The sequence below is a fragment of the Chionomys nivalis genome, chromosome 7, assembly GCF_950005125.1.
Source record: "Chionomys nivalis chromosome 7, mChiNiv1.1, whole genome shotgun sequence".
In the NCBI taxonomy this organism is placed as follows: Eukaryota; Metazoa; Chordata; class Mammalia; order Rodentia; family Cricetidae; genus Chionomys; species Chionomys nivalis.
The window spans coordinates 90,142,479-90,167,901 of NC_080092.1; the positions used below are offsets into that span (position 1 = coordinate 90,142,479).

Genomic DNA, 25,423 nt, shown 5'->3' on the forward strand with positions numbered 1-25,423 from the left:
GAAGTCAAACTCCCACTATTTGGTGATGATGTGATATTTTCTATAAGTGATCCCAAAAATTCTATCAAGGAACTTCTACAATTCATAAACATTTTCAATAATGTAGCAGGACACAAGATTAACTTGAAAAAAATCAGTAGCCCTCCTGTACACAGCTGATTGACTCAAAGCAATGAGCCAGGTGTGGCGCCCACTCTTCTAGCTCACCCACCCAGCATTTGGGGGAGCAGGGGCTCAAGCACGAGGATCACTTTGAGATCCAGGCTAGCCTAGGCTACTGAATGAGATTATCTCAATGAAACGAAACAAAACAAAAAATTCAAAGTATCTGCCGGGCAGTGGTGGCGCACGCCTTTAATCCCAGCACTCGGGAGGCAGAGGCAGGCGGATCTCTGTGAGTTTGAGGCCAGCCTGGTCTACAAGAGCTAGTTCCAGGACAGGCTCCAAAACCACAGAGAAACCCTGTCTCAAAAAATACCAAAAAAAAAAAAAAAAAAAAAATTCAAAGTATCTCAGAACCTTAACAAAATACTTGATCTCATTATTTAAAAAATAATAATCCTAGGGTTAGTGAGATAAATTGGCAGTTAAGAATGGTGGCAAGAATGGTGTCTTCTCTTGCAGAGGATTTTGAGTTCAGTTCCCAGCAATCATGTGGAGGAAATTACAACTGTCTGTAATTTCAGTCCCAAGGGATCCACCATCCTTTCGGCCTCATCAGGCACTGTACACATGTGGTATATATACATGTAGACAAACTACTCATAGACATAAAATAAGTATTAAAATTGTTAATCTGCATTTAATAGTTCAGATTCAAGAAGGAGGAGGAGGAGGAGGAGGAGGAGGAGGAGGAGGAGGAGGAGGAGGAGAAGAAGAAGAAGAAGAAGAAGAAGAAGAAGAAGAAGAAGAAGAAGAAGAAGAAGAAGAAGAAGAAGAAGAAGAAGAAGAAGAAGAAGAAGAAGAAGAGGAGGAGGAGGAGGAGGAGGGTTAGCTGGAGGAGCTGGAGACCTGATAGCTCAGAGGTAGAGCTCTCGCTTGGCTGAGAGATATCCTAGGTTCAATCCCCTGCAGGGCAGGGAAGTGGTGGATATTAGTATAGCTGACTGACAGCAGAAGGTCAGATTCACCTACCTGATTTCAGAGCTGACCCAGGGAGACCACACCCTTGTCTCCAGTAAGCCATTCTCAGAGGCAGGGCCACTATGCACAATAAATCTTACTGCCTCGGGCCAAGACAGGAAGATCCTCTCCTTTTAGACATCCTAAGGCAGCTTACACAACAGACTTGTGTTGGCGCGCCAATCTACCTGTGCTGGTGCCCAGCCTGCCTGAAGAGATGGTGAGCTTGGCCAGGCAATGGCCGATGCCAGAGAGACATTAGGCAGTATGACTAGGGAAGAGTCACATCACAGAGCCTTGAGCCCAAGCCTGCAGTTAAAAGTTCTGGTAAATGACCTACAGCATTTGATGCTGGCTTTAGAGTCATTCACTTTTTTTTTTTTTTAAAGGTCTCATGTAGTTCACACCAGGCTCAAACTTGCTACACTTCCAAGAAGGATGGCTTTGACCTCCCGATTCTCCTGCCTCTGCCTACTGAGCACTGGCATCACAGGTTCCCTCCTGGGTTTATCCTGTTATCACAGGCTCACACCACTACTCTACTCTGACTATGGGGAACTGGGGATCAAATCCAGGACTCTGCACATGCCAGCAAGAATTCTGAGCTATTGTCTCGAAAAACCAAAAAAAAAAAAAAACCAAAAAAAAAAAAAAGAATTCTGAGCTATACCTCATAGACATTCACCTTAAAACTATCTATTGCATTTATTTCTGTCTGTGTGCACATGCCCACGTACTTACTACATGTATGTGGAGGTCAGAGGACAACTTGTAGGAGTCAGTTTGTCCTTCCACTATGTGGGCAGTGGGGATTGAGCTCAGCATACCAGCCTTGGTGACAAGAGCCTTTATCTGCTGAGTCATCCTAGTCAGCCCAAAGACATTCGTCTTTAGAGACGCTTTACTTTTGTTCCAATTCGCAGCCGCCTAGATTCTGCCTCCTCACCTGCCGGTTCAACCGTATGGACAAAATGTTGCTGGAGTAGCTGTAATTACAGATCTCAGTGCCTTTCTTGAAGTGGTACACATTCATCTGCCGAGGCTTCGTGTGACTGACCACCACCACCAGGCTGCTGGAGAAGAGGCGTTCCACAATGTACACGTCGGGGATTTCATCTGTGAAGACAGACAACAGTGAGGTCTCACAGACGGCCTCTCTGCGAAAGACTCCAGACTTTGTGGCACTAGGTACCATACAGGCTATTCACACATGGGCTCTGGGTCTTGCTACTGGGTATCCTCCATCAGTAATGACCCACCCTGGCCCCAACAGCAAGTTTTAACTGTCTCCAGGAGAACACTTACAGTGATTTTTCCACACACCTAAAGCAAAGAATACTCTAGTGACTAAGACACAAATTCGGGGTCTGCAAAGCCAATGCATGGTATGTATAATAGAATTACCCACTAAACACACACACACAATACACACTTACTGTGTATGTGTACCTACCACAACACACATGTGGAGGTCAGAAGACAACTTGCAAGAGTTGGTTCTTTCTACCATGTGAGTCTTGGGGAATGAACTCAGGTTATGAGGCCTGGCATCAAGCAACTTTACTAGGGATCCATATTGCCTGCCCCTTCCCCAGCCCTTTAAGAGAGAATCTTGCTCTATAACCCAGGCTGGCCTTCAACTCAGATCTTACTGCCTTAGCCTCCTGAATGCTGGGTTTTATGGGTGTGCACCACTATACCTGGTGCAAGGAAATTCCTGTGTACTCAGAAAGGAAGGATATCTAAGCCTCTAGAGTACCATGGACAAGGCCTCCGTGTCCTTCTGAAGCCATCTTTTTAGTTGTTTAATGTCTTTCTTGCTCGTTTGTAGGGAAGTCCGACTGGGAACATGACATGAGACATAAATATATATATTATAAATATATACATATATATAATAAAATATTTATGAAATTGAATGACGATAACATTTTACAAATAAATTGGGGGCTCAGGGCAGAGGAGACGGCTCAGTGGGTAAAGTGCTTGTTATGCACACATGAGGACCTGAGTTCAAAGCCCTACAGCCCATATAAAGACGGCCGTGGTCGCCAGGCGGTGGTGGCGCACACCTTTAATCCCAGCACTTGGGAGGCAGAGGCAGGTGGATCTCTGTGAGTTCGAGACCAGCCTGGTCTACAAGAGCTAGTTCCAGGACAGGCTCCAAAACCACAGAGAAACCCTGTCTCGAAAAAAAAAAAAAAAAAAGATGGCCGTGGTGGCACAGGTCTCTAATCCCAATGTTCTATATGAGAATCCCTGGCAGGCCATGGCCCAGTTTGCTCAGGACACACAATGGCAGGCAATAAAGAGACTGTCTCAAGAGGGAAGGTGAGGATGGACACACGTGAATGGGCGCACATCCTCTCATGCACACATTTCTATCACACGCAGAGACTAAAAATAGATAGATAAATAATGAATTAGGAGCCCCAATTATTATTTACAAAACCAGTTTCTTTCCAGAAGATGCAGAGGTGAAGTATTTGTCGCTATGGCAACAGCACAAATTATTACCCTGAAAAAAAAAAAATCACAGCCACATTTCTAACGTGGGGTTATTTTTAATACTCACTAGAAATACTTCAACATGTGTAATATGTGCTATGCAGATATGACCATGTTTCTTCATTCAAGCGTATAAAACATGTCCCTCCAAAGGGAATGGTGTCAACAGGCTACAGAGCCAGTGTAACAGCAAAAAGAAGCAACAAGTCCCTCTTTGGGTTGACAATGGCCAAAGCTGACCACCAAGAGTACAGATGTATAGAAAAGCACCAACAACATGATTCCAAACAAGGGCTTTCTTCTTACAAAGAAGAAAATGTCACTTAAGTTATTGCCAGATTTCAATAGGCGCTTCATTGTGGCTTTTGTGCATGAGGAGACAATGGCTTGTATTCAAATCTGAACAGCACCAACTCTTGAGGCTGATGGCCAAGACAGAAACCAGAAGCTCAAGACTGAAGTCTACAGCTGGGGCATACATACCCTTGGTGGTCGGGTGCTTTAAAGAGACCAGTGGGTTCAATCCCCAGAATTCCAAAAAGAAGAAAATTAAGAACAAAACCAAAAAGGATTGATGTCTAAGGGGAGGATTTAGTGTTCCTTCAACCAAATAGACACACATAGACACACACACACATAAAGACAGACAGACACACAGAGACACAAACACACATGCACACACATGCCTATACACGTGTACTTACTGCTTCCATGGACTTGGTCAAGTTGCTCCACGGAACTCAAAGAAAACAGCTTGTAACCGGCCTTGGTTCCAATTGCTAGGGATCTGCGGAAGATAATGACATCACAGGAATGGCGACAGACACTGCATCCCAACCACAGCCCTGTCTGAGAACTCACAGCCCTTTCCCCAGAGGCTGCTACGGCACCTGCAAACAGACATCTTCAGGACTCAGATTCTTGATAGCCTATTCAAGGCAAACAGGCTTTGGCAGGTAGTCATGAGGAAAAGGGAAAAGGTCAAAGGAGACTTTCTAAGAGACAGAAATTGCCTGGGCACTTTCACTAAGCAAAATGTCAAAGCTCCCACAAGATCTTGTTTTGTTCCTAGCTGGGCAGACACAGGAAAAAAAGGAATGCTCAATTGTACCTCCACCTCCATGATGCTTGAGGGACTGTCTTACTGTTTGGTTGGGAAGCCCTTTATTGGAGGGTGAGTCATTATCATTATGAGTATGTACAGGCTCCCCTGTGTGTGTGTGTGCGTGCACGCATGTATGTGTGCAGGTACACATATGTGGAGGCCAGAGACAAACCTCAGGGTCTTTCTCAATTTATATCCACCTTATATTTTTATGATTGGAGGAGTCTTTTTCCAAACCTGATACTCCCTGATTGGACTAAGCTGGCTGTAGCGAATCCTAGGGATCCTCTTGTCTCTCCGTCCACTATGGTACGATTTGAGTCTCCATGCCTGGCTTTTGAGATAGGTGCCCAAACTCAAACTCAGGCCCCTCACTGTGGCATGGGGAACATTTTTACCAACAGAGCCATCTCTCCGGCACCACTTTATGTTTTCTGTCCTTAAAAAAGGAAGTTATTTCTGCTTTAATTGAAGAAATACGCACCAGGGGATGGAGATGGCCCAGCACTTGCCACCAAACCCGGTGACTTGAGCTCCATCGCTAAGCCCCACTTAGTGGAGGAGAGACAGTCACATCAGTTGTCTTCTGACCTTACACACATGCCAGGCATGAGTGCACCCCACCACACGCATACACACAAAATAAATTAATGAAGTGTTCAAAATAGAAAATACACAACATTTTAAAAATACTTCCTTTCACCAATATGAAAAATACTATATACACTTTAGAAACTCTATTGGAGAGCTTAATTGTTTTGTTTTGCTTTAATTCAAGTTCTCTAACCTCCAGCTAGATTTGGGAACTGCTTTATGCTGTGCCCTATAAAGCTATTACCATAACCAGCAAATAAAATAAAAAACTTATTTGCTTCAAAGTGGGCTAAGAAAAGGTTTTTAATTTTCACACTTTGTGTCTGTGTGTTCATGTATATGTATGTTTAGGCCTGCATGCACATGTGTGTGCTGTCTACACTGCAGAGAGCTCAGTGGAGAGGCAATGCTGACTGGCTGGCTGTCCAGGGAGGGATCTGCCAGTTTCTACCTCCCCAGAGCTGGGATTACAAGCATGTCCCATCTCATCCAGCTTGCTTTATTATTTATTGGTGTTATTATTACTATTAATATTATGTCGATTCTGGGGCTCGAACCTACATCTCGGCTATCATCCCTGCCCCAATTTTTCACTTTTAACCATAAATAAAGGAATGGTGTAAACCCAAGTGTGCTGGTTAGATTTTTTTTTCTCAACTTGATAACAAGCTGGGAAGAGGGAACCTTGCCCTAGAAAATGCCTCCCTATCAGACTGGTTTGTAGGTAAGTCTGTGGAATATTTTCTTGATTAATGAGTGATTTGAGAGGCTCATCCCACCGTGGGTGGGGCCATACCTGGACGTGTGGTCCAGGTTGACTAAAACAGCAAGCTGAGGGGCTCAATACGAAGCAAACTGGTAAGCAGGCTCCTCCATGGCTCTGCTTCCTTTCCTGTCTCAGGCTCAGTACTGCCTGCACGTGCCTTCAAGAGGGACGGTAAGGCTATGAAGTGAACCAAGCCCTTTTCCTCCCCACATTCCTTTCGGCTGCAGTGTTTATCACAGAGATGGAACGTCAACTAAGATACTAGGGATCCTCGGCAGCATGCTGGAAACAAAATGAGTGACCAGGTGGAACCCCTGCCCTCAAAAGGACTGTAGGACAGTAAGTTCAAGGCCAGCCTAGAACACGTGACAGGACTATCTCAAACAAGGAAAAGAGAAAGCAAATTTGTTGCCTCTAGCAGGAATTTAAAAATCACCTCTCCCCAGGCGGTGGTGATACACACCTTAAATTCCCAGCACTCAGGAGGCAGAGGCAGGCGGATCTCTGAGTTCAAGGTCAACCTGGAACAAGTGACAAGACTATCTCAAACAAGAAAAAGAGAAAGCAAATATGTTGCCTCTAGCTGGACCTTAAAAATCACCTCTCCCCAGGCAACGGTGGTACTTGCCTATAACCCCAGCACTGGAGGGGGCGGGGCAGAAGCCTGTGGATTTCTGTGAGTTCAAGGCCAGCCTGATCAGTGGAGCTAGTACCAGGGCAGCCAAAGATACACGGAGAAACCCTGTCTCGCAAAACAAATCACCTCTCCCTCTCCTACTTTGTTCTCAAAAACTGGATGAGACTAAAGCCTTAAGCAGAACAGTCTCAGGATGAGCGCTATTACCACAAGCACTTCTGCCCTAGGAATATGGAATGCTGGGGTTGAAACGAGCTTTTCGGTGGTTCAGTCCAACTTCCTCATTTAAAGCAAATACATGCCAAGCAGAGGTCCATTCTTCACAGAGAAGCATATACTAAAATAAGCAACTTAGAAGCCTGGATGCCAAGGCTCTTGTTTCGCTACCTAAAAAAAGAAAGTCACGTGATTTTAGAATTCCCTTTACTACACCAATATTTGTTCTTTCCTAGGATCCAGGAACAGCATCTAACTGTCAGCTTGTAACCAGCGAGGCACACACGAGCCCTCCAACCTGAAGAATAGCTGTGCTTGTCCTGTGGACGGCTGCCTTGCTGCTGCAGTACAGTGAAACTTGGGGTTTGGCACCCAGCACTGCAGACAAATGCCAGCAGTTATAAAAGTAGGCATCTCTGAGCTCTAAAATATTCTGGAGTAGTTACTACCTTGGGTTTTTGTTTTGTTTTCTGATGCAGTTTTCACATAGCCCAGGCTGGCCTTGGAAATGCTCTAGGGACGGAGCCCAGAGCTTCGTGCTTGCTAGAAGAGCACCTACTGATTTAGTGACATCCTTAGCCCTGATGATTGCTTTTAAACTTTCTTCTTGTAAGTGTAGACACCCTTAGTTGTAAACTGAAGGTGTAAAGCTTGTACACAAGGGGAAAAAAGACACTGTGAGTCCTAAAACAAAACTAAAAGAGATGCGTAATCCCAGCACTTGGGAGAAGAGGCCGAGGCAGGCAATGTCCAGTCGGAAGGCATTCGGAGCTATGTAAACAAAATAAAGCAGGCACCAGCCCATACAGCAAAAACAAAGTAACCAAAAGACTTCGCAATTTAGTGTCAAAGGCTGCCGGGCGGTGGTGGCGCACGCCTTTAATCCCAACACTCGGGAGGCAGAGGCAGGCGGATCTCTGTGAGTTCGAGGCCAGCCTGGTCTACAAAGGGAGTTCCAGGACAGGCTCCAAAGCTAGAGAAACCCTGTCTCGAAAAACCAAAAAAAAAAAAAAAAAAGTGTCAAAGGCTGATAAGGTGGTTCAACCCCTTATTTGAACCCCAGACCTAGGTGGAAGGAGAAGGTCTAACTCCACTAACTTGTTCTCTCGCCTTCACTATAGCTGCGCTCCCCCCACGTGTGCACTGTGGTCAGTGCGCTCCCCCACATCGTGTGTGTGTGTGTGTGTGTGTGTGTGTGTGTGTACACAGTAATAAATAAGTTCAAAATCAATTTTCAGGCATAAGTTCTGACAACTGAGTTTCTTAATTTTGTGTTTGTAAGGGGGCCTTTTTCTGCTACTCACACTGTCTCTGGGGCTGTGGGCTAAAGTGATCTTTCTACATCTTTCCCCTCTTGCCTCAGGAGCATCTAGGATTCCTCACAAGTTGCCACACTTGGCTCAGAAGGGTTGTGCTCGTGAGAAAAGGTAACAATAATCACTGTTTTGTTCTAAATGATTGCTCTATGACCCTAAACGACTCCAAATCAAGGACTTCGGATTTACGTCTTATTTTATCCATAAGTCCATTTTTATTTTTTGTTTTTATTTAACTATATATTTTTTTGTCCACTCCCCTCCTTCCTCCCCTTTCCTCTTCTACTCTCTCCCCTTCTACCCTTTCCAGTGACCCCCATACTCCCAATTTACTCAGATCTTGTCTTTTCTCCTTCCTATGTAGATCCATATATGTCTCTTAGGGTCTTTGTTGTCTAGTTTCTCTGGGGTTGTGGCCTGTAGGCTGGTTTCTCTTTATGTCTAAAAGCCACTTATGAGTGAAATCATATTATATGTGTCTTTCTGGGTCTCAGTTACCTTACTCAATATGTTTTTTTTCTAGATCCACCCATTTGCCTGCAAATTTCAAGATGTCGTTTTTTCACTGCTGTGTAGTACTCCATTGTATAAACGTAACACATTTTCTTTTTCTTTATCCATTCTTTAGTTGTGGGGCATCTAGGTTGTTTCCAGGTTCTGGCTATGACAAACAATGCTGCTATGAACATAGTTGAGCACATGTCCTTGTGCCATGATTAGGCATCTTTTGGGTTTATACCAACAGTGGTATTGCTGGGTCTTGAGGTAGATTGTTTCCTAATTTTCTGAGACATCACCATACTGATTTCCAAAGTGGCTGTGCCAGTTTGCACCCCTACACATTCCCCATCACTGCTTATAGAAGTGGAGTTGGAGACAAATCTGGATGACAAGCTTTAAAAGACCCCTGAGGTTTCTAGCCCAGCTCAATGCACTAAGTATGAGTAGCTGACAATTTAATTCTCTTTATCTACCTTCTCTAGAAAGACTAGATGTCAAGCTCAGCTCACACAGATAGAAAAGACAGACCAATTCCCCAAATGCATCCAGCAAGGAAGAGGACTTCTTCTAAAATTCAATGTCATAACCTCCAGGCCTCCGAGCAACTGACTGTGACAAGACCTTTATTTATAGGTGAGGTAGAGCTGCTCAGCACAGCCTTCATCCAGGAAAACAGCTGCAGCAGGGACCTAGGAAACCAACTTTCAAAGCAGTTTTGGGAAACAGTGTTCTTATCCGACTGTTACTCTGTATTATTTCATAGCTGGAGTAGACAATAACATTTGCTTTCCAGATCCACTGATATCGGGAAGTGTAATTTAGTCGTCTGATTTACTATTGTAAGTGAACTAACTCCCCTCTTTCACCTAGGTTCAATTAGGAAGGAAACCTCTGCCCGGCATTACAACAGACAAACACTCTTGCAAAAGTTTCTTACAAAACTTCTGAATTTTATCTATTCTTGCATGCATTTGAGTCTCGATCTCGAGAGGATCCCCCAAAGCAACTCAACAGGTTTACAACGGCTTTAAAAACAAATAATAATAATAAAAAAAAAAAACATAAAAATTCCAGGGCCTGGATGCTGTAGCTCAGTGGTAGAGTCTTTGTTAAGTGTGATTGAGATGTTGGGTCTTATGCTCCATACCCTGCACTCAGCCAAACCACACACAAACACAACACACACACTCACGAAATAGGTTGGGCTTGACACAAAAAGCCCTGGATTCAATCCCCAGCACCGCCTGAAGGGCTGTGTGGTGATAACAATACTTCCTATAACCTCAGCATTCCAGATCTGGAGACAGGAGGATCACAATTTGAAACCTCTACTACTAGGGAGTTCAAGGCCATCTGGATTATGTGAGATGCCTCAAAACAGAACGGGAGAACAAAATACCAAGAAAATGCCCAGAGTGTACCAGGCTTCATAGTTTATGAATATTATTACACGTCTATGGCTATTGGGAGATGTTGTAATATGTACTTTTTATTGTGGGTTGTGGTCAGAGGCAGCCTGAGAGTCAGTCATCCAACCAAACTGTCGAGTTACTCGATTACATGATTACACATACAGATTTTTCAAACAAAGACATATTGTTCAGAGCAGAGGTTTTCAGACAGAAACACAAAGGGAATGGAAACCAGGACTGCTTATGGCCTTAATTACACCACTGAGCGTTCAATATTAGCACAGCTCAGCCACCGGCAGCCAAAGCCCAAGCCTGAAGCTGACTCCAAACAAGGAACAAGGCAGAAACTGGTACAGCCGGAAGTGGGGCACTGGGAAGTAGTCATCCCTGCCCTAGCTGTCTGATGCTTCAGGGCTCCACATTCCAAAGAGATTATTCCATATGGTCCTCAGGCTGGCTTCTATGAAAACAGGGAAGGAAACAGAAGTGTGCTTCTGTTTAGATTCTAAGATCTCATCCTGTATAAGCCTAGAACACAGGCGAGCAATTCCTTGTTCGTGGACCAAAGTCCAAATGGTGACCATCAAAGTGAAACATTAAAAATCCACTTAAAAGCAACAGGGTGGAGCGCCTCCTTCCGGGATGGGAAGCTGTCTGGGACTGAGAAAGGGCTCCCGAACTTCCCGGAGGAGATTCGTGGGACTGGGTGGACGGCGAAAAAAACATAGTGAAGGAAATAAAGAAAAGCTTCCTACAGCCAAAGCGACCAGCCAAGATGCCCCGTTCCTGGGGCTGGCCTGGCCACAGGGATAGGCTGTTTCTTTGTCGGAGGCCCTGCCCAAATGCCACGTTGAGATACTCAAGGACAAATGGTAAAGTTTTCCTCATCTTCCCAACTAGCATCCTCTCCAGTCAAGTTGCACCTTCCCCCTCCCGTCGCCTTTGTTTTGGTCCTAGATCTCCGTTTCGGTCACTAGGTGGCCCACACCAGGTTCCCCCACATTCAAGGCCCCCTCCACCCTACTCCTTGCTGACTTCTTCGGGTCACCCTGGTCAGCCCCTTTTGGCAGGCGCTGGCAGTGGAGGGAGGGGTCGTCTGGGTGGGTTCGGCCCCCGCTGCTAACCAGCCCCGCTGGCGCTGGCTACCCCTCCGAGGTACCGTCCGCGCGCCGGCCCTGGCTAGCCACCAGTTGCGTTACAGGACAACACCCTTTGGTGGCGACATTCTGTCCCCCACTTCCCCGGCCAGGGGGCTGGCGCCTTGGCTTACGTGCAGTCTTGATTGAAAGAGAAGCAGCTGAGCGCCGCCTCCACCCGACCCGGAGGGGCATCTGCGGCTTCGGCCTCCATTGGGGGCTCGACCCGGGAAGCCGCAGCTAGGAGCGGGGGACAGCCACCTCAGCAGCCCGCCCGCGCCGGCTCCGTCGGCCGGCTTGCCGCCTGGGTCCCGCCCCCGCCTCGCCCCCAGGCAGGCCCCGCCCACTCAGAACCCTTTAACTCCGCCCCCTCCAGACCCTTCCCCTCAGAGCTGCGGCTTCATCCTGGACCAGCCGGGCTCTGACCCCGCCCGAATCTGACTTAGCCCCGCCCCTTCGCCTAGCCCCGCCCCCTCACTGCTCGAGCTGTTCAGAGCCAACCAGGTCCCAGCCCGATCCACTTCCACTTAGTTCGGCCCGCCTCTAGCCCCGCCCCTTCAATAGCCAGCCCCTCGACTCACCCCCGCCTCTTATCTCGGGAACCGAGCCGCTGACAGACCAGGACAGGGTCTCCTCAGCCAGTCACGATTGGCCACCAACTCTTTGACCAATCAGTGGTGTTAGTGGGCGGGACTGTTGCTGACGACCCGCCCCCTATCCGTAGACGCCACTTGCTATTGGTCGAAGGTGAGTGAAGCCAAGGCGGCAGGCCACGTGGTGGTGTTTTCATTGCCAGAGCGTCCAGGGTTGGGGAGGAGGAGTGGAGCTCCGGGCTTCAGGGCTGCTAGAGCGTCTGGGACGGGGACGACGCCGAGGAGGCGGGACGACGCCTGCTTCCCCAAGCCCATCCAGGGTCCCTGCCCGTTAAGCTTACAGAATGTAGTTGCAATCAGTAGGCATCAAAGGCCGTCCCTTTTGGAGAGTCATTTAGCTTCTTGGAGAGAAATTCCCCGAAAGGGCTGCTGTGGTCAGGCTGATAAGAAGCCACCCACAGCCCTACGGTTGAGAAAGAGCTCTTGCTCATCCCAAGCATTGCATTAACATGACATCACCTCGCTCTTTTGGAATCTTGTGTGGAGGATGCATTCACACCCGATTGACGGAAGAAGCATTTGAAGTACTTGCTAGACAACGCATCTAAACGCGACAATATGCAGTGGCGTGTGATTTGGTCTTCTTTCAAGACTTGTATGCAAAACAACTTTGCTCAACAGTATTTGGCAAGGCATGCGATTTGTAGACATGAAACTAGAAGATTGTGTGAAAGGTATACGGTCTTAAAGACAGTACCGCAGAAGCTCATGCAATTTGAGATGCATTCTGACACTCGAGATTCGCTTCCCAAGCTAAACTTTTGAGTATTTGGCTAAATACAATACTTGCGTACAGCTGGTTGTGAGATGCCCGAGGTGGGTTCTGGGAAACTGAATTCCAGCCATCAGCTAGAACATCAATAGCTTTTCAGTGCCGAGTCATCATTCCAGCCCCTGAAATATGATGATGATGATGATGATGATGATGTCACAGATCTTTAGACTGCAGCAAATTAGTTCATAGTCATTTATTTTTTGAGGCAGTGTCTCAGGCTGTAATCTACACTCTCAACAAGCACTTGGTGATTGCTCCTTCTTCCTTAGCCTGCCAGGTGCTGGGATTATAGATGTGTGCTCCCATGCTCAGTCAGTTTTCCATAGTTTATGACAAAAATTGTACACATCGCGTACTGATATTTGAATTTTAGACTTAGAATGGATGAGCAAGGGGAGCCTGTTTCACATAAGCTTCTCTGGTTGCTCCTCCAGTTTTTTTTTTTTCCAAAATAAAAATAGAACTATTTTCTCAAATAAGTTGTTCTGTCAAATGACAGATCCACCCCGGTGATGGCCGTAGGACCAACTGTGAGGCACTGTATAAACCAACTCAAGTGTAAAAACCGCACGTTTTGGATGTCTTGACCTTCCTTAGCACCTTTGCAGCCTTCTGGTCCCAGTTACACCTTCTCAGCTCTGTCAAGTGCTGCTTCCCTTTCAGTTTGGTTGAAAGAGTCAAGAGCCTGGCAGTCTAGATGCTAGGTTCCTGGGAGTATTAGATGAAGTGCCCAGTCAGGTTTTAAAGGGGGGCCTTTTATCAGTTTGTTACCAAACAGTTAGACTGTGTGGGGGCAGAGAGGGGGTTAGTCTTAGCCGAGGACTGTGTCATGATAAAAGAAGTGTCTTAGGCAGATAAGCTCGGCCAGTGTGTGCGGATCAAAGCAGAAGGCCTTGGAGTCTTTAGGGAGCTAAGGACATTCTTGGAGGGTGGAACATGAGATTAGGCTAATGTGGCCATACCAAGAGCAGAAAGGTTGGGATAAATACAAGAGATGTTTGGAGGCAGCACTGAGCGACAGAAAAAAATGGAGGCCACACACTTAAGGTTCATATATAATCTGAAAAGTCCTGTGAGAAATAATTTGAAAAGTAAAAAAAGAGGGGACTGGGGAGATGGCTCAGTGGTTAAGAGCATTGACTGCTCTACCAAAGGTCCTGAGTTCAATTCCCAGCAACTACATGGTGGCTTATAACCATCTGTAATGAGATCTGGCGCCCTCTCTGGCTTGCAGGCATACATGTAGACAGAATATTGTATACATAATAAATAAATAAATTAAAAAAAAAAAGAAAAAGAAAAGTAAAAAAGAAAAAAGAAACAGGTCAGATGGCTCAATGAGTAATGGTGCCACTGCACAAGCATGGCAACCTGACTTTTACCCCCAGAACCCACATGAAGGTGGAAAAGGAGAACCAACTCCACAAGGTCATCCTCTGATCTCCACCTATGCTCTGTGTTATGTGTGTGCACCCCTCATAGTCAACCCCCATGAAAACAAATGAAAAGCGGGTAGGTGAATTCTAACACATTTTGCTAAACTCAATAAACAAGGATGGAAAGACAGGAAAATTAGGGGGGTCATGGGAGAGAAGCCAGGTACCTCACTGTGGAGCTGAGAAGCAAAGATTCCAGTACAATCAGTGACATTTGCTGTGAAGGCTGCCAACAAAAAGACAGTATTTCTTTTACATAGAAATATTTTCGGTCTGGAGAGATGGCTCGGAGGTTAAGAGCACTGACTACTCTTCAGAGGTCCTGAGTTCAATTCCCAGCAACAACATGGTGGCTCACAACCATCTGTAATAAGATCTGATGCCCTCTTCTGGGCTGCAGGCAGAATATAGGCAGAACACTGTATACATAATAAGTAATAAATCTTAAAAAAAAAGTTTTGAAAAAAAAAAAAGCCGGGCGGTGGTGGTGCACGCCTTTAATCCCAGCACTTGGGAGGCAGAGGCAGGCGGATCTCTGTGAGTTCGAGACCAGCCTGGTCTACAAGAGCTAGTTCCAGGACAGGCTCCAAAACCACAGAGAAACCCTGTCTCGAAAAACAAACAAACAAACAAACAAACAAAAAAAAAAAGAAAGAAAGAAAGAAAGAAAGAAAGAAAAGAAAGAAATATTTTCAATTTTCACTGGATGGTGGTGGCTCATACCTTTCATTCCTGCATTCCAGAGGGCGTGAGTTCCAGGCCAGCTTGGTCTACAGAATGAGTTCCAGGCCAGCCTGGTCTACAAAGTGAGTTCCAGGATGGCCAAGAACACAGAGAAACCCTGTCTCAAAAACAAAACAAAACAAAATCCCCCCAAAACCCCCCAAAAACCCTAAATTTTAAAAAGGAGGAAATATTTTCTATTAAAATTTTTAAGTGAGGCTGGAGGCGTGGCACCCACTGCCCTTCCAGAGGACCAGCATTTAGTTCCAGCACCCACATCAGCTTGCTCACAACTGCCTGTAACTTAGCGCCAAGAGATAATGATGCCCTCTTCTGGCTTTTGTGGGAAGCCTTAACACAGACACACACATACACACACCACATACCACACACATTCTCATAAATAAAAATAAAGTAAATCTTAAAAAGTCTTTTAATAGCCGGGCAGTGGTGGCACACACCTTTAATCCCAGCACTTGGGAGGCAGAGGCAGGCAGATCTCTGTGAGTTCTAGGCCAGCCTGATCTACAAGAGCGAGTTCCAGGATAGGCTCCAAAGTTACAGAGAAACCCTGTAAAAAAAAAAAAAAAAAAAAAAGTCTGTTAATAAACCCTGATTCTGCTTCATACAGGCTCATCCTGAAATTCTTTTCTGCACTGTGACCAACAATCTGGTTTGCATGAGTGACAGTCTCTAAAAGATTATAGGAACTCCCCAGGAGGCAGGCTATACTGTGGAGCTGGGCCTCTTCCTCCATAACTACAGTTAAATATATATAATATATAGTATACAATTATATGTGTTTATATTGTTTTAATATTCTATATAAAATTATTTTAAACATATTCATTTTATTTCCATTTATTACTGTGTGTGTGTTGTGTGGGGGAGTATTGTGCTCCAGTGCACATGCGGACAGAGGAAAACTTTGTGGGTCTGGTTCTCTTCTTCCACCTTCGCATGGGTTCAGGAGATAAAGCTCAGGTTTCTAAGCTCTATCTGTTAATCCACCTCCCTAGTAGAAAATTAGCAATCAGTTAAATTATATTTTAATTTTAAGCAACACGGGTTTACGATACTGTATTTCCCACACCTCACCTCACCATAGCCCCATGTTCGGGGTCACTGTTTTCCTCATTGATAGGGAGGGGTTTGAAGGAATAAAGAGCAGATCATGGAGACCATGGTAATGCAGGAATGCATGGTAATGCAGGAATGCAGAGACATGGGGGAAAGCCAGAGCTAAATTCCCCTTTGGAAGGAAGCCTCATGCGTTGCTTTTCGAAACCAGACCTCCAGCCGGGCGGTGGTGGCGCACACCTTTAATCCCAGCACTCAGGAGGCAGAGGCAGGCGGATCTCTGGGAGTTCGAGGCCAGCCTGGGCTACAAAGGGAGTTCCAGGACAGGCTCCAAAACCACAGAGAAACCCTGTCTCGAAAAACCAAAAAAAAAAAAAAAAAAAAGAAACCAGACCTCTGGGCAGGTAAGTTTCAATCTTTAGGTATGCCTAGAGCTGGGTAGTCACTGGAATTAACTAAGCTGCAGGCCTACAGACAGACGCAGCCTTCTGTGAACAGCCCACTTCTGTTGCCTCCTGGGTCCCTCGTCCCCAGTCATCACCACTCATAGCAAAGCTGTCTCAAGGCTGCCACATCTGACTTCATTCTCCCCTAGGCCGTATATAAACTAGTTTCGTATGCGTGTGTATTAATAGACATCTAAGTTTAGTTTCAATAAAACCCTTCTATTTTACATAAGAAAGGCAGAGGAGCGTGAAGAAACAAGTCAGGATTTGGAAACAGACTCCCAGATGGCTGTGGAGAAAGAGGAGGCGGAAACAGCTGGCGTCACAACAAGCTAGAGGTTCAAGAGAAAGTCTCAGGTCCTGTGAGGACTCAGTTTAAATGGATGCAGGAATATTCAGACAGGAATACTGACCAGCAGATGGAAATGGACGACTTGAAGTGGAACCGGATTGGCTGGTACCCGGGGCATTAAATAAGTGGCCCTTTTAGGTGGTTTGTGAAGGAGACACCCAAGACCTCGACTTGACAACTCACTAATTCTTATTTTCCAAAGCACCGTGTTGGCTACTCTCAGGACGTCTTCTGTCTGGATGTGGTTTGTGGAGGGCCAATTAGTGAGTAAGCAGCCTGCTTGAGTGACTCCACCCTAAAACATAATTCAAGAAGTCCATTCATATAAAAAGCCAAGGCAATGGCTATAAATAAATTCACAGGTGCTGACTGTATTGACTATCAGACCGGATTTCCTTATTTAAATTCAAGTTCTCTGTTCCATGGGTCACTCTTGATTTGAATTTGGAGATTTTTTTTTTTTTTTAATTTTCGAGACAGGGTTTCTCCATAGCTTTTGGTTCCGGTCCTGGAACTAGCTCTTGTAGACCAGGCTGGCCTCGAACTCACAGAGATCCGCCTGCCTCTGCCTCCCGAGTGCTGGGATTAAAGGCGTGTGTCACCACCGCCCAGCTCGAATTTGGAAATTGTTACATTCTAATCCTTGCCCTTCTCCCCCCTTTCCTTCTCTCTCTTCTCTCTCTCTCTCTTCCCTTCCTTCCTTTCTTTCTATCTTTGTCTTTCTTCCTTCCTTCCTTTCTTGTTTCTCTCTTCTTCCTTCCTTCCATCCTTCCTTCCTTTCCAACTTCTCCCCCCTTCTCTCTCTCCCCCTTCTTTTCTTTTTTCCTCTCTCTTTATTTCTTTTTTCTTTTTCTGATGACTAATCTTAGTTGTCAGCTTGACACACCTGGGAACAAGGAACCTCAATTGAAACATTGCCTCCTCATTTTGGCCTATCTGTCTAACTGATGGAGGGGGACTAGCCCACTGTGGGTGGTACCATCCCTACACAGGTGGACCCAGCGTATGTAAGAACGGTAGTTGCATGTGAGTCTGGAAACAAGACAGTATGCTGTGTTCTTCCATGGTTTCTGCTTCAGGCTCCTACCTTGGCTCCCTCCAGTCGTGGACTGTGACCTGGAAGTGTAAACCAAAACAACTTTACCTTCCCAAGTGGCTTTTCAGTCATGGTATTTATCACAGCAAATAGTAACAGAACTAGAATACTTTATGGCTTTTTCTCACACGAGGGTTCCCAGGGTCCTAACCTGGCCTTGAACTCCTGAAGTAGCTAAGGCTGATCTGGAACTTGTGATCCCCGTCTCCATTTAATTGCTGGGACTACAGGTGTGTACTACCACATCCGGCTTCTAATCCACATTCTTGCAATAAGTTCGCTATCAAATAATGCAAAAGACTTTACTGCATTGGGACTAAGAGTTCCCCGTTCTCTTCTTCCAGGTGAAACTCCTCTATGTCAACTCAGAAGCAATAGATTCACTGTATCCAGGGAAGCAGCAAGTTTCCTGAGAATAAAGCCGGCTTCTGGGAATTAAATGTCATCGGTAATACAAGATTGCAGAACTCAGCTCGCCGAATAGAAACACTTCCTATCTGGATAACGAGCAGGCTTTAATTTTAAGATGCTGATTAGGGTCTGCATGGGGCATTAGCAGGGAAGTTGGAAATGAGACAGACATCCTGTCTGACGCAACCCTCCTGCCACTCAATAAGGCTGGCCATGCCACACAGCTGCCTATAATTAGAGTAACTACTAGGTGAACAAATGGTACTCCTGTCTTCCTTCTATAAAATCCATTCTATTTTTATAAAACCGAGGCACAGGAAATTTCCATTTTTCCCCTCTTGCTGTGTTCTAATAAACAGAAGGTGGCCTGAGAAACTTGAACCCCAATGGGCCAATCTCGGGGAGACTCGGGCAGAGAGGCAAAGATGGAAGGGGTTCAGACTGTGGAAGACCAGGAGGGAGAAGGTAGAAGGTCGGGTTGGGTGTCTCTGTGGTGAGAGAGTTGAAGGAGTCAGCCTGACCTTCCTGAGCAGGAGGGGAGGGGCTGGCTGCCCAGCGACTTCTGGGAAAGGAGATAATTTGTTGTGAATTGCAAACAGGAAGCATTTGGAATGGTTGAGCAAAAAGCACAGCTGGGCTTTTCTGGTTTTTCATTATAGGTCTCTGTGTGAGGTAGAACGGTAGGCATGGGTGAACATACATCAAATGAACCATGCACTGTGAACCATTCCTCCTGGATTTATTTTTCTTATCTTTTTATTTATAAATTCTATTTGGTGTGTGTGTGTGTGGTGTGTGTGTGTGTGTGTGTGTGTGTGTAGGGAGGGCATATGGATGCCACAGCACCACGTGGCGGTCAGATGATAACTGTGAAATTGCTTTTCTCCTTCCATCTTCACGTGGCTTCTGGGACTAGAACATAAATCACGAGGTTTGCATGACAAGTGCCTTTTACTGCCTTCTGTCTTGCTGCCCCCCATCTCTGGGTTTATCTGTAAACTGTGAAAGGACAAGGAGTCCATGAGGTGGTTCTGAGGGCGAAGGCACTTTTGATTCCCAAGACCCACCGAGTGGAAGGAGAGAAGAGACTTCAGCAGATCGTCTTCTGACCTCCTTCTGTGTGTGTGTGTGTGTGTGTGTGTGTGTGGCACAAGCCCACTGACTCACTACCAACCAACTCATATAAATGTTGTATTTCTTTAAAAAAAAAAGATTTATTTACTTATTTTATTATTATTATTATTTTTTTGGTTTTTCGAGACAGGGTTTCTCTGTGGTTTTGGAGCCTGTCCTGGAACTAGCTCTTGTAGACCAGGCTGGTCTCGAACTCACAGCGATCAGCCTGCCTCTGCCTCCCGAGTGCTAGGATTAAAGGCGTGCACCACCACTGCCCGGCGATTTATTTACTTATTATGTGTACAACATTCCTTCCATGTCTGCCTGTGGGCCAGAAGAGGGCACCAGATCTCATTACAGATGGCTGTGAGCCACCATGTGGTTGCTGGGAATTGAACTCAGGACCTCTGGAAGAGCAGTCAGTGCTCTCAACCTCTGAGCCATCTCTCCAGTCCAAATGTTGTATTTCTTAAAATAAAGGGACAGGAAGAAATGCCAGCATGTATTCTGACATTCTTTGACTTGAATATTTCTTCTTAAGAGTATGGAGCAGGCCGGGTGGTGGTGGCGCACGCCTTTAATCCCAGCACTCAGGAGGCAGAGGCAGGCGGATCTTTGTGAGTTCGAGGCCAGCCTGGTCTACAAGAGCTAGTTACAGGACAGGCTCCAAAACCACAGAGAAATCCTGTCTCGAAAAACCAAAAAAAAAAAAAAAAAAAAAAGTATGGAGCAGGGTTGGCGAGATAGCTCAGATGGTAAACTTGTCTTATAAGCCTAAGAGTTTGAGCCTCAGAACTTACATCAAAAAGCCTGGTGTGATGGTGGGAGCACATCTCAGCACTGGGTGCACAGAGACAGCTGGATCCCTTGGGGGCTCTCTGACCTGCCAGCTTAACCAGTTTAGCAAATTCCTGGCCAGGGAGAGACCCTGTCTCAATAACCAAGATGGATAGTAAGTACCTGAGGAATGACAGCTGAGGTTGACCTCTGGTCTTCATACACGTGCACACACACAGGCATGCACACATATTGTATGCACACATGCACACAGTAGAACCAGGTATGGTACTGTGTGCCTGTAATTCCAGCACAGGGGAGGTGGAGACAAGTGGATCTGAAGCACAAGGCCCAGTACACAAAACGTTTGAAGTCGGCCATGCGTAACTGTCACAAAGAAAGATAGGAACAAAAAGAGGCTGGGGACGTAGCTCACTTGGTAGGGGGCTGGTCTAGCTGAACCCCTGACTTCAGACCCCAGAACATCACAAAACTGGGCACAATGGTGCACACCTGCAACCCCAACATTTGGGCTTAAGGTTAGAGATACAATTAGCATATTACTTAACTTGTGCTTCATCTGCACTGGGTCAGGAGGCAAGAGATGGAGAGGAAGAGTCAGGATCCCATAAGCCAAGCCAAGTAGGAAACTTCAAAGAGATGCAGCTTGCTTGCTTGCTTGCTTCCTTCCTTCCTTCTTTTCTTATAATTTATTTAACTTTATTATACGTGCATTGGTATGAGGGTGTCAGAACCTCTGGAACTAGAGTTACCGGCAGTTGTGAACTGCTGTGTAGTTGAACCTGGGTCCTCTGCTCTTAAGCACTGGGCCATCTCTCCAGCCTGAGACGCAGCTTTCTAAAAGGGATCGAAGTTTTACAGTTGCTAAGGGCACTAGCAGAGAGATATTTTAAAACATCATTTGTTCCTAGGCCGTAGGTTAACCTGGGCTTCTGGGTGAGCCTGGGATAGCTCTTAAGTGGTATTAAAGAAATTAGATTTGGGAGTTGGGGATATGTCTCAGTTGGTAGAGTGCTTAACTGAGATGCATGAGTTCTGGCTCTACTCCCCAGCACCGTTAAAGCTAATGGTAGCGTATATTGCAATCTCAGTACTCAGGATGTGGAAGCAGGAGGATGACGGGTTTCAGGTGATCCTTGGATACATAGTTCAAGGTTAGTCTAGACTAAATGAAAAGAAAAATACAACATCAAAAACAAAAGAAACCAGGGTTCGTCTTAATCTTGAGAAAGTTTTCCTCTCAGGTTGCCGTTCTGCGATGTCACTGGTTGGGTGGAGGAGGTGACTAGGAATCCTGGGATTCTTGGCGAACAGCGCCATCTAGCGAAACGACACATTTAGTTTCAGGTTGATGGAGTGAGATCAGCTTGCAGAAGAACCGGTGACTGATCTCAAAGTCCCGCAAAAAGAGATCTCAAGACTCCTTCTTGCTCTTCTAAAATCTCTTTCCCATTCGTCGGTGGGAAATGATCACTTCTCCTAGAGAAGTTTGGAAGATGTCTGCATATTCAGTCATGAACTCGGTTTTTATTAAGTGTTCATTATACGTCAGCCATTGTTCCAGGTCCTAGGGATAAAGCGCTATAGAAAATAAAATAAAAATCTCCCTGCTCGCATGATCAGACAGGCAGTGAACAAGGGAAATAGAATAGGTGCCGTCTTAGATGCTGGTCATCACTAAGGAGACAAAGCAGGGAAAGGGTGTTGAGGATTGTTAGGAACAGGGTCGGGTAGAAGGGAGTTAGGAGGCTTGGATGGAAAGTTCCATTTGATCCTGATGGGGAAGAGGATGCAGCAAATGCAGTTATGGGAGGCATCTGGGGTCAAAGTGCTCACAGGAGAGAAAAGGGACTTGGTGTCTGGAGTTGGGAGGGGAGGAGTAGAAAGGTAAGAAAAGAGATTGGGTAGCTCTTGGGTGATGATGAGGGTTTGGTGGAGGATAAGAAACCTCTGATATTTTCATTTGTTTTATTATTTATTATGTTTTAATCTTTGAGATAGGGTTTCAGACTGGCCCTGAATTTGCTACTGCTTACGTAGCTTAGGATGTCCTTGACTTCTGATGGTCCAGCTTACCACCTCCCCAGTGTTGGGACCACAGGTGCGCATTTGCTGAGGCTGGTTTATGAGATACTGGGGCTCGAACCCAGGACTTTGTGTGTGCCAGGCAAGCACTCTACCACCTGAGCTACACCCAGCCCTTTTGTTTTGTACTAACTGTGTTGAAAAGAAATGGAAGGAATCTTGGGAAAGTCACAATTCACTTCAGCCCTTTGAAAGCTTCAGAAAGTCCTGTATTACATAAACTATTTAACATTAAGTTTTTGGTCTATTATATTATTATAGGGGTGTGTGTGTGTGTGTGTGTGTGTGTGTGTGTGTGCATTCGCACCATGGCACACATGTGGAGGTCAGACGACATCTTGAAAGAGACAGCTCTCTCCTTCCTCCATGGGAGTCTCGGGAATTGAAGTCTGTTGCCAGCCTTGGCGGCATGTCCCTTTACCTAGCCGTCTCTCGGGCACTATTATTTAGCATTGTTTAAAAGCACTTTCCAGGCTTATTAAAAGACAGATTTTTTTGTTTTGTTTTGTTTGTTTCTTTGTTTTGTTTTACCCCCCCCCCTTTCCCCCAAGGAAAACTGTTCAACTTCACGTGAGATCTGAGAAGTGAAAACTCCTGGCAAACTGATGGTAGTGACCTTGACAGTCACGGGCAAGGCCAGCAAGAGTGCACACAGCTGGCCAGGGCAGCATTTAACCCAAGGCTGAGCTGCAGCTGCTCAGTGACATCGCATGAATCACTCCTTTGTGTCAATGCCCCTCCCAGACCCAAGTTTCTCCACCTTCCTGATTCTGAGACGCCAACTTTTAAACCACCTGCTTCTGGCCGCATTCTGTCTGGACCTGATTCCAGTTCTCTCCACCCTTCGCGGCTGGAATCGTTTAACATGAACCTGGCAAAGAGCACCCTTTCCACAGTCTCTTACTGTGATGTCCCAAGATGCCCCGGGGGTCCTTTCGCGGGGGGAGGATGTGTTTTATAGATGTAATTAAATAAAGCCAGCCAAGCCCAGTATCCCGCACTCGAAAGCGTAAGAAAAACTGAATGAAATAATTCCTCCTTGCTATAAAAATCTTGTGACTTAGTTGTGATGCTACTTCCCACTTAAAAAAAGTTTCGTGTGCCAGCTAGAAAATTATATTAGGAACAAAAAGAGTGAAGACTATATGGGCAGACATTTTAAGATTTTAAAGTATGGGCTGTTTTTATGAGTAGCTCCATGCCTGTCTTGTCCCTCAACAGGCTTGCATTTTGCTCTTAGGTCTTGACTCTGGCCAAGAACTAATCTAAGCCCCGCCCCCCACCCCTGAAGCCAGGACCTTTCTTGGATCAGATCGGCTCTGGCAGCAGAAGGAAAGGATGGCAGAGAAAGCGAGGAGGGAGCTTGATGCACCAGACTGGGTGACAGACCTGAGCTCATCCTTAGGACGCACCTGCTCAACTGAGCCAGCACAGAGTGGGGCCTCGCTGGCTTCTCCATGGCAGTGGGGTATCCAACTATCACTGACCCTTGCCCCTGCCATTCGTAGGTCGCGCTGTTCCCCTTAATAGCCTTTCCCAGTGGTTATTGGAAGGAAGTTCCTGCAAATGGGCTTACACGTGCAGGACCTCTGTTGAGGCTACTTCCACAGGAATCGCAGAAGTAGGCAGAGACAGTGCGGCAGGGCCTCGTTACTGCCACCTGCTGGTGTTCACTGTGACAACACTAGCGATTTCTTTCCTGAATAGTCTCGCTTTTATTGAAGCAATTGCATATGTTTTCTTCTAGCTTATGTTAACATAGTGGAATCACATCGAATGATTTTTTTTAACCGAGGTGAAGTTTGCATTATCTGTTTACATGAAGAGCCTTCTGGCGTTTTGTGCACTTCCAGTTCCTAAACACATTCCTCAAAAGAGCTGGGGAAGTTGTAGTTCACTGGTAGAGCGCTTGCTTAACATGCACAGGCCCTGGGTTCAAGTCCCACGTGGAGAAGCAAACAAAAAAATCATATCCCTCAGAAGAAAATCCAGGGCTAGTGAGGTGGCTCAGCAGGTAAGGGCACTTGCCACCAAGCCTAAGGACTCACCCGAGTTTGATTTCTGAGACCCACACAGTGGAAGGAGGGAACCAGCTCCCGCAAATTGTCCTTTGACCTCCACATGGATGCACGGCACATGCACATCCCTGCCTTATCATGTACAAAAATAATTATCAAATGTTTGAAGAAAGAAAAGAAGGCCCATAGCCATAAGCCTCATTTCCCAGCCTTCTTCCCCAGCCCCCGAAAGCCACAGGGAGGATTTCTGCTTTGACTTATGGTTTACCTATTCTAAATTTTAAAAAGTTCTTTAAATTAAACAACCATATGTGTGTGTGTGTGTGTGTGTTTTGCCTGCATGTACTCTGTGACACCTGCATGCTGGGTGCACTCGGAGGCCAGAAGAGGGTGTCTTCCAGAAGAGCCCTTGGAACTGGAGTGACAGACAGTTCTGAGCCTCCATATGGGTTCTGGAAATCAAACCCTGGTTTTCTGGAAGAGCAAGCAGTGATCTTAACCACTGAGTCATCTTTCCAGCCTCATGGCTCACCTATTTTAGATATTGTATATACTTAACATATCATGGCATGTGACTTTGTGTCTGGGTTCTTGACTTTATATGCAAAGTCCATGTACTTTACCTTATGTGACAACATTTCATTTCTTTTTATTATTTCTTTTTTATTTTTTTATTATTTATTTATTTATTTATTTTGATTTTTCGAGACAGGGTTTCTCCGTAGCTTTTGGTTCCTGTCCTGGAACTAGCTCTTGTAGACCAGGCTGGCCTCGAACTCACAGAGATCCGCCTGCCTCTGCCTCCCGAGTGCTGGGATTAAAGGTGTGCGCCACCACCGCCCGGCCTCTTTTTTATTTTTTAAACTTCCTGGAGGGACAGCTGTGGGTGCTGGGAACCGAACTCTTATCATTTTGGTTGTGAGTCTAGCCTTTAACGGCTGAGCCATCCCTCCAGGCCAACATTTCATTTCTTTTATGTCTGAGAAATATTCCATTGAAGGTAAATACTACGGTTTTATTTCTTCACCATGGGTGGGCATTTCTGTTGTTTCTACATTTTAGCCATTGTGAATATGTGAACATATATATATATATTTATATCTATATATTATTTTGAATAT

At 45.7% G+C, this 25,423-nt stretch overlaps 1 protein-coding gene across 1 annotated transcript in view; it reads right to left on the reverse strand.

Annotated features, from left to right (window-relative positions):
* The window catches only part of Wipi1 (WD repeat domain, phosphoinositide interacting 1), a 40,991-nt gene extending 29,377 nt beyond the window's left edge, over positions 1-11,614 (reverse strand). Inside the window, exons 1-3 of the mRNA XM_057773456.1 lie at positions 11,448-11,614; positions 4,335-4,417; positions 2,069-2,238 (exon numbers count right to left, since the gene is read on the reverse strand). Of these exons, the coding sequence (XP_057629439.1) occupies positions 2,069-2,238; positions 4,335-4,417; positions 11,448-11,527 (333 nt within the window). The 5' untranslated portion in view covers positions 11,528-11,614. The remainder of the gene's footprint in view (positions 1-2,068; positions 2,239-4,334; positions 4,418-11,447) is intronic.
* Between the last annotated feature and the right edge of the window lie 13,809 nt (positions 11,615-25,423).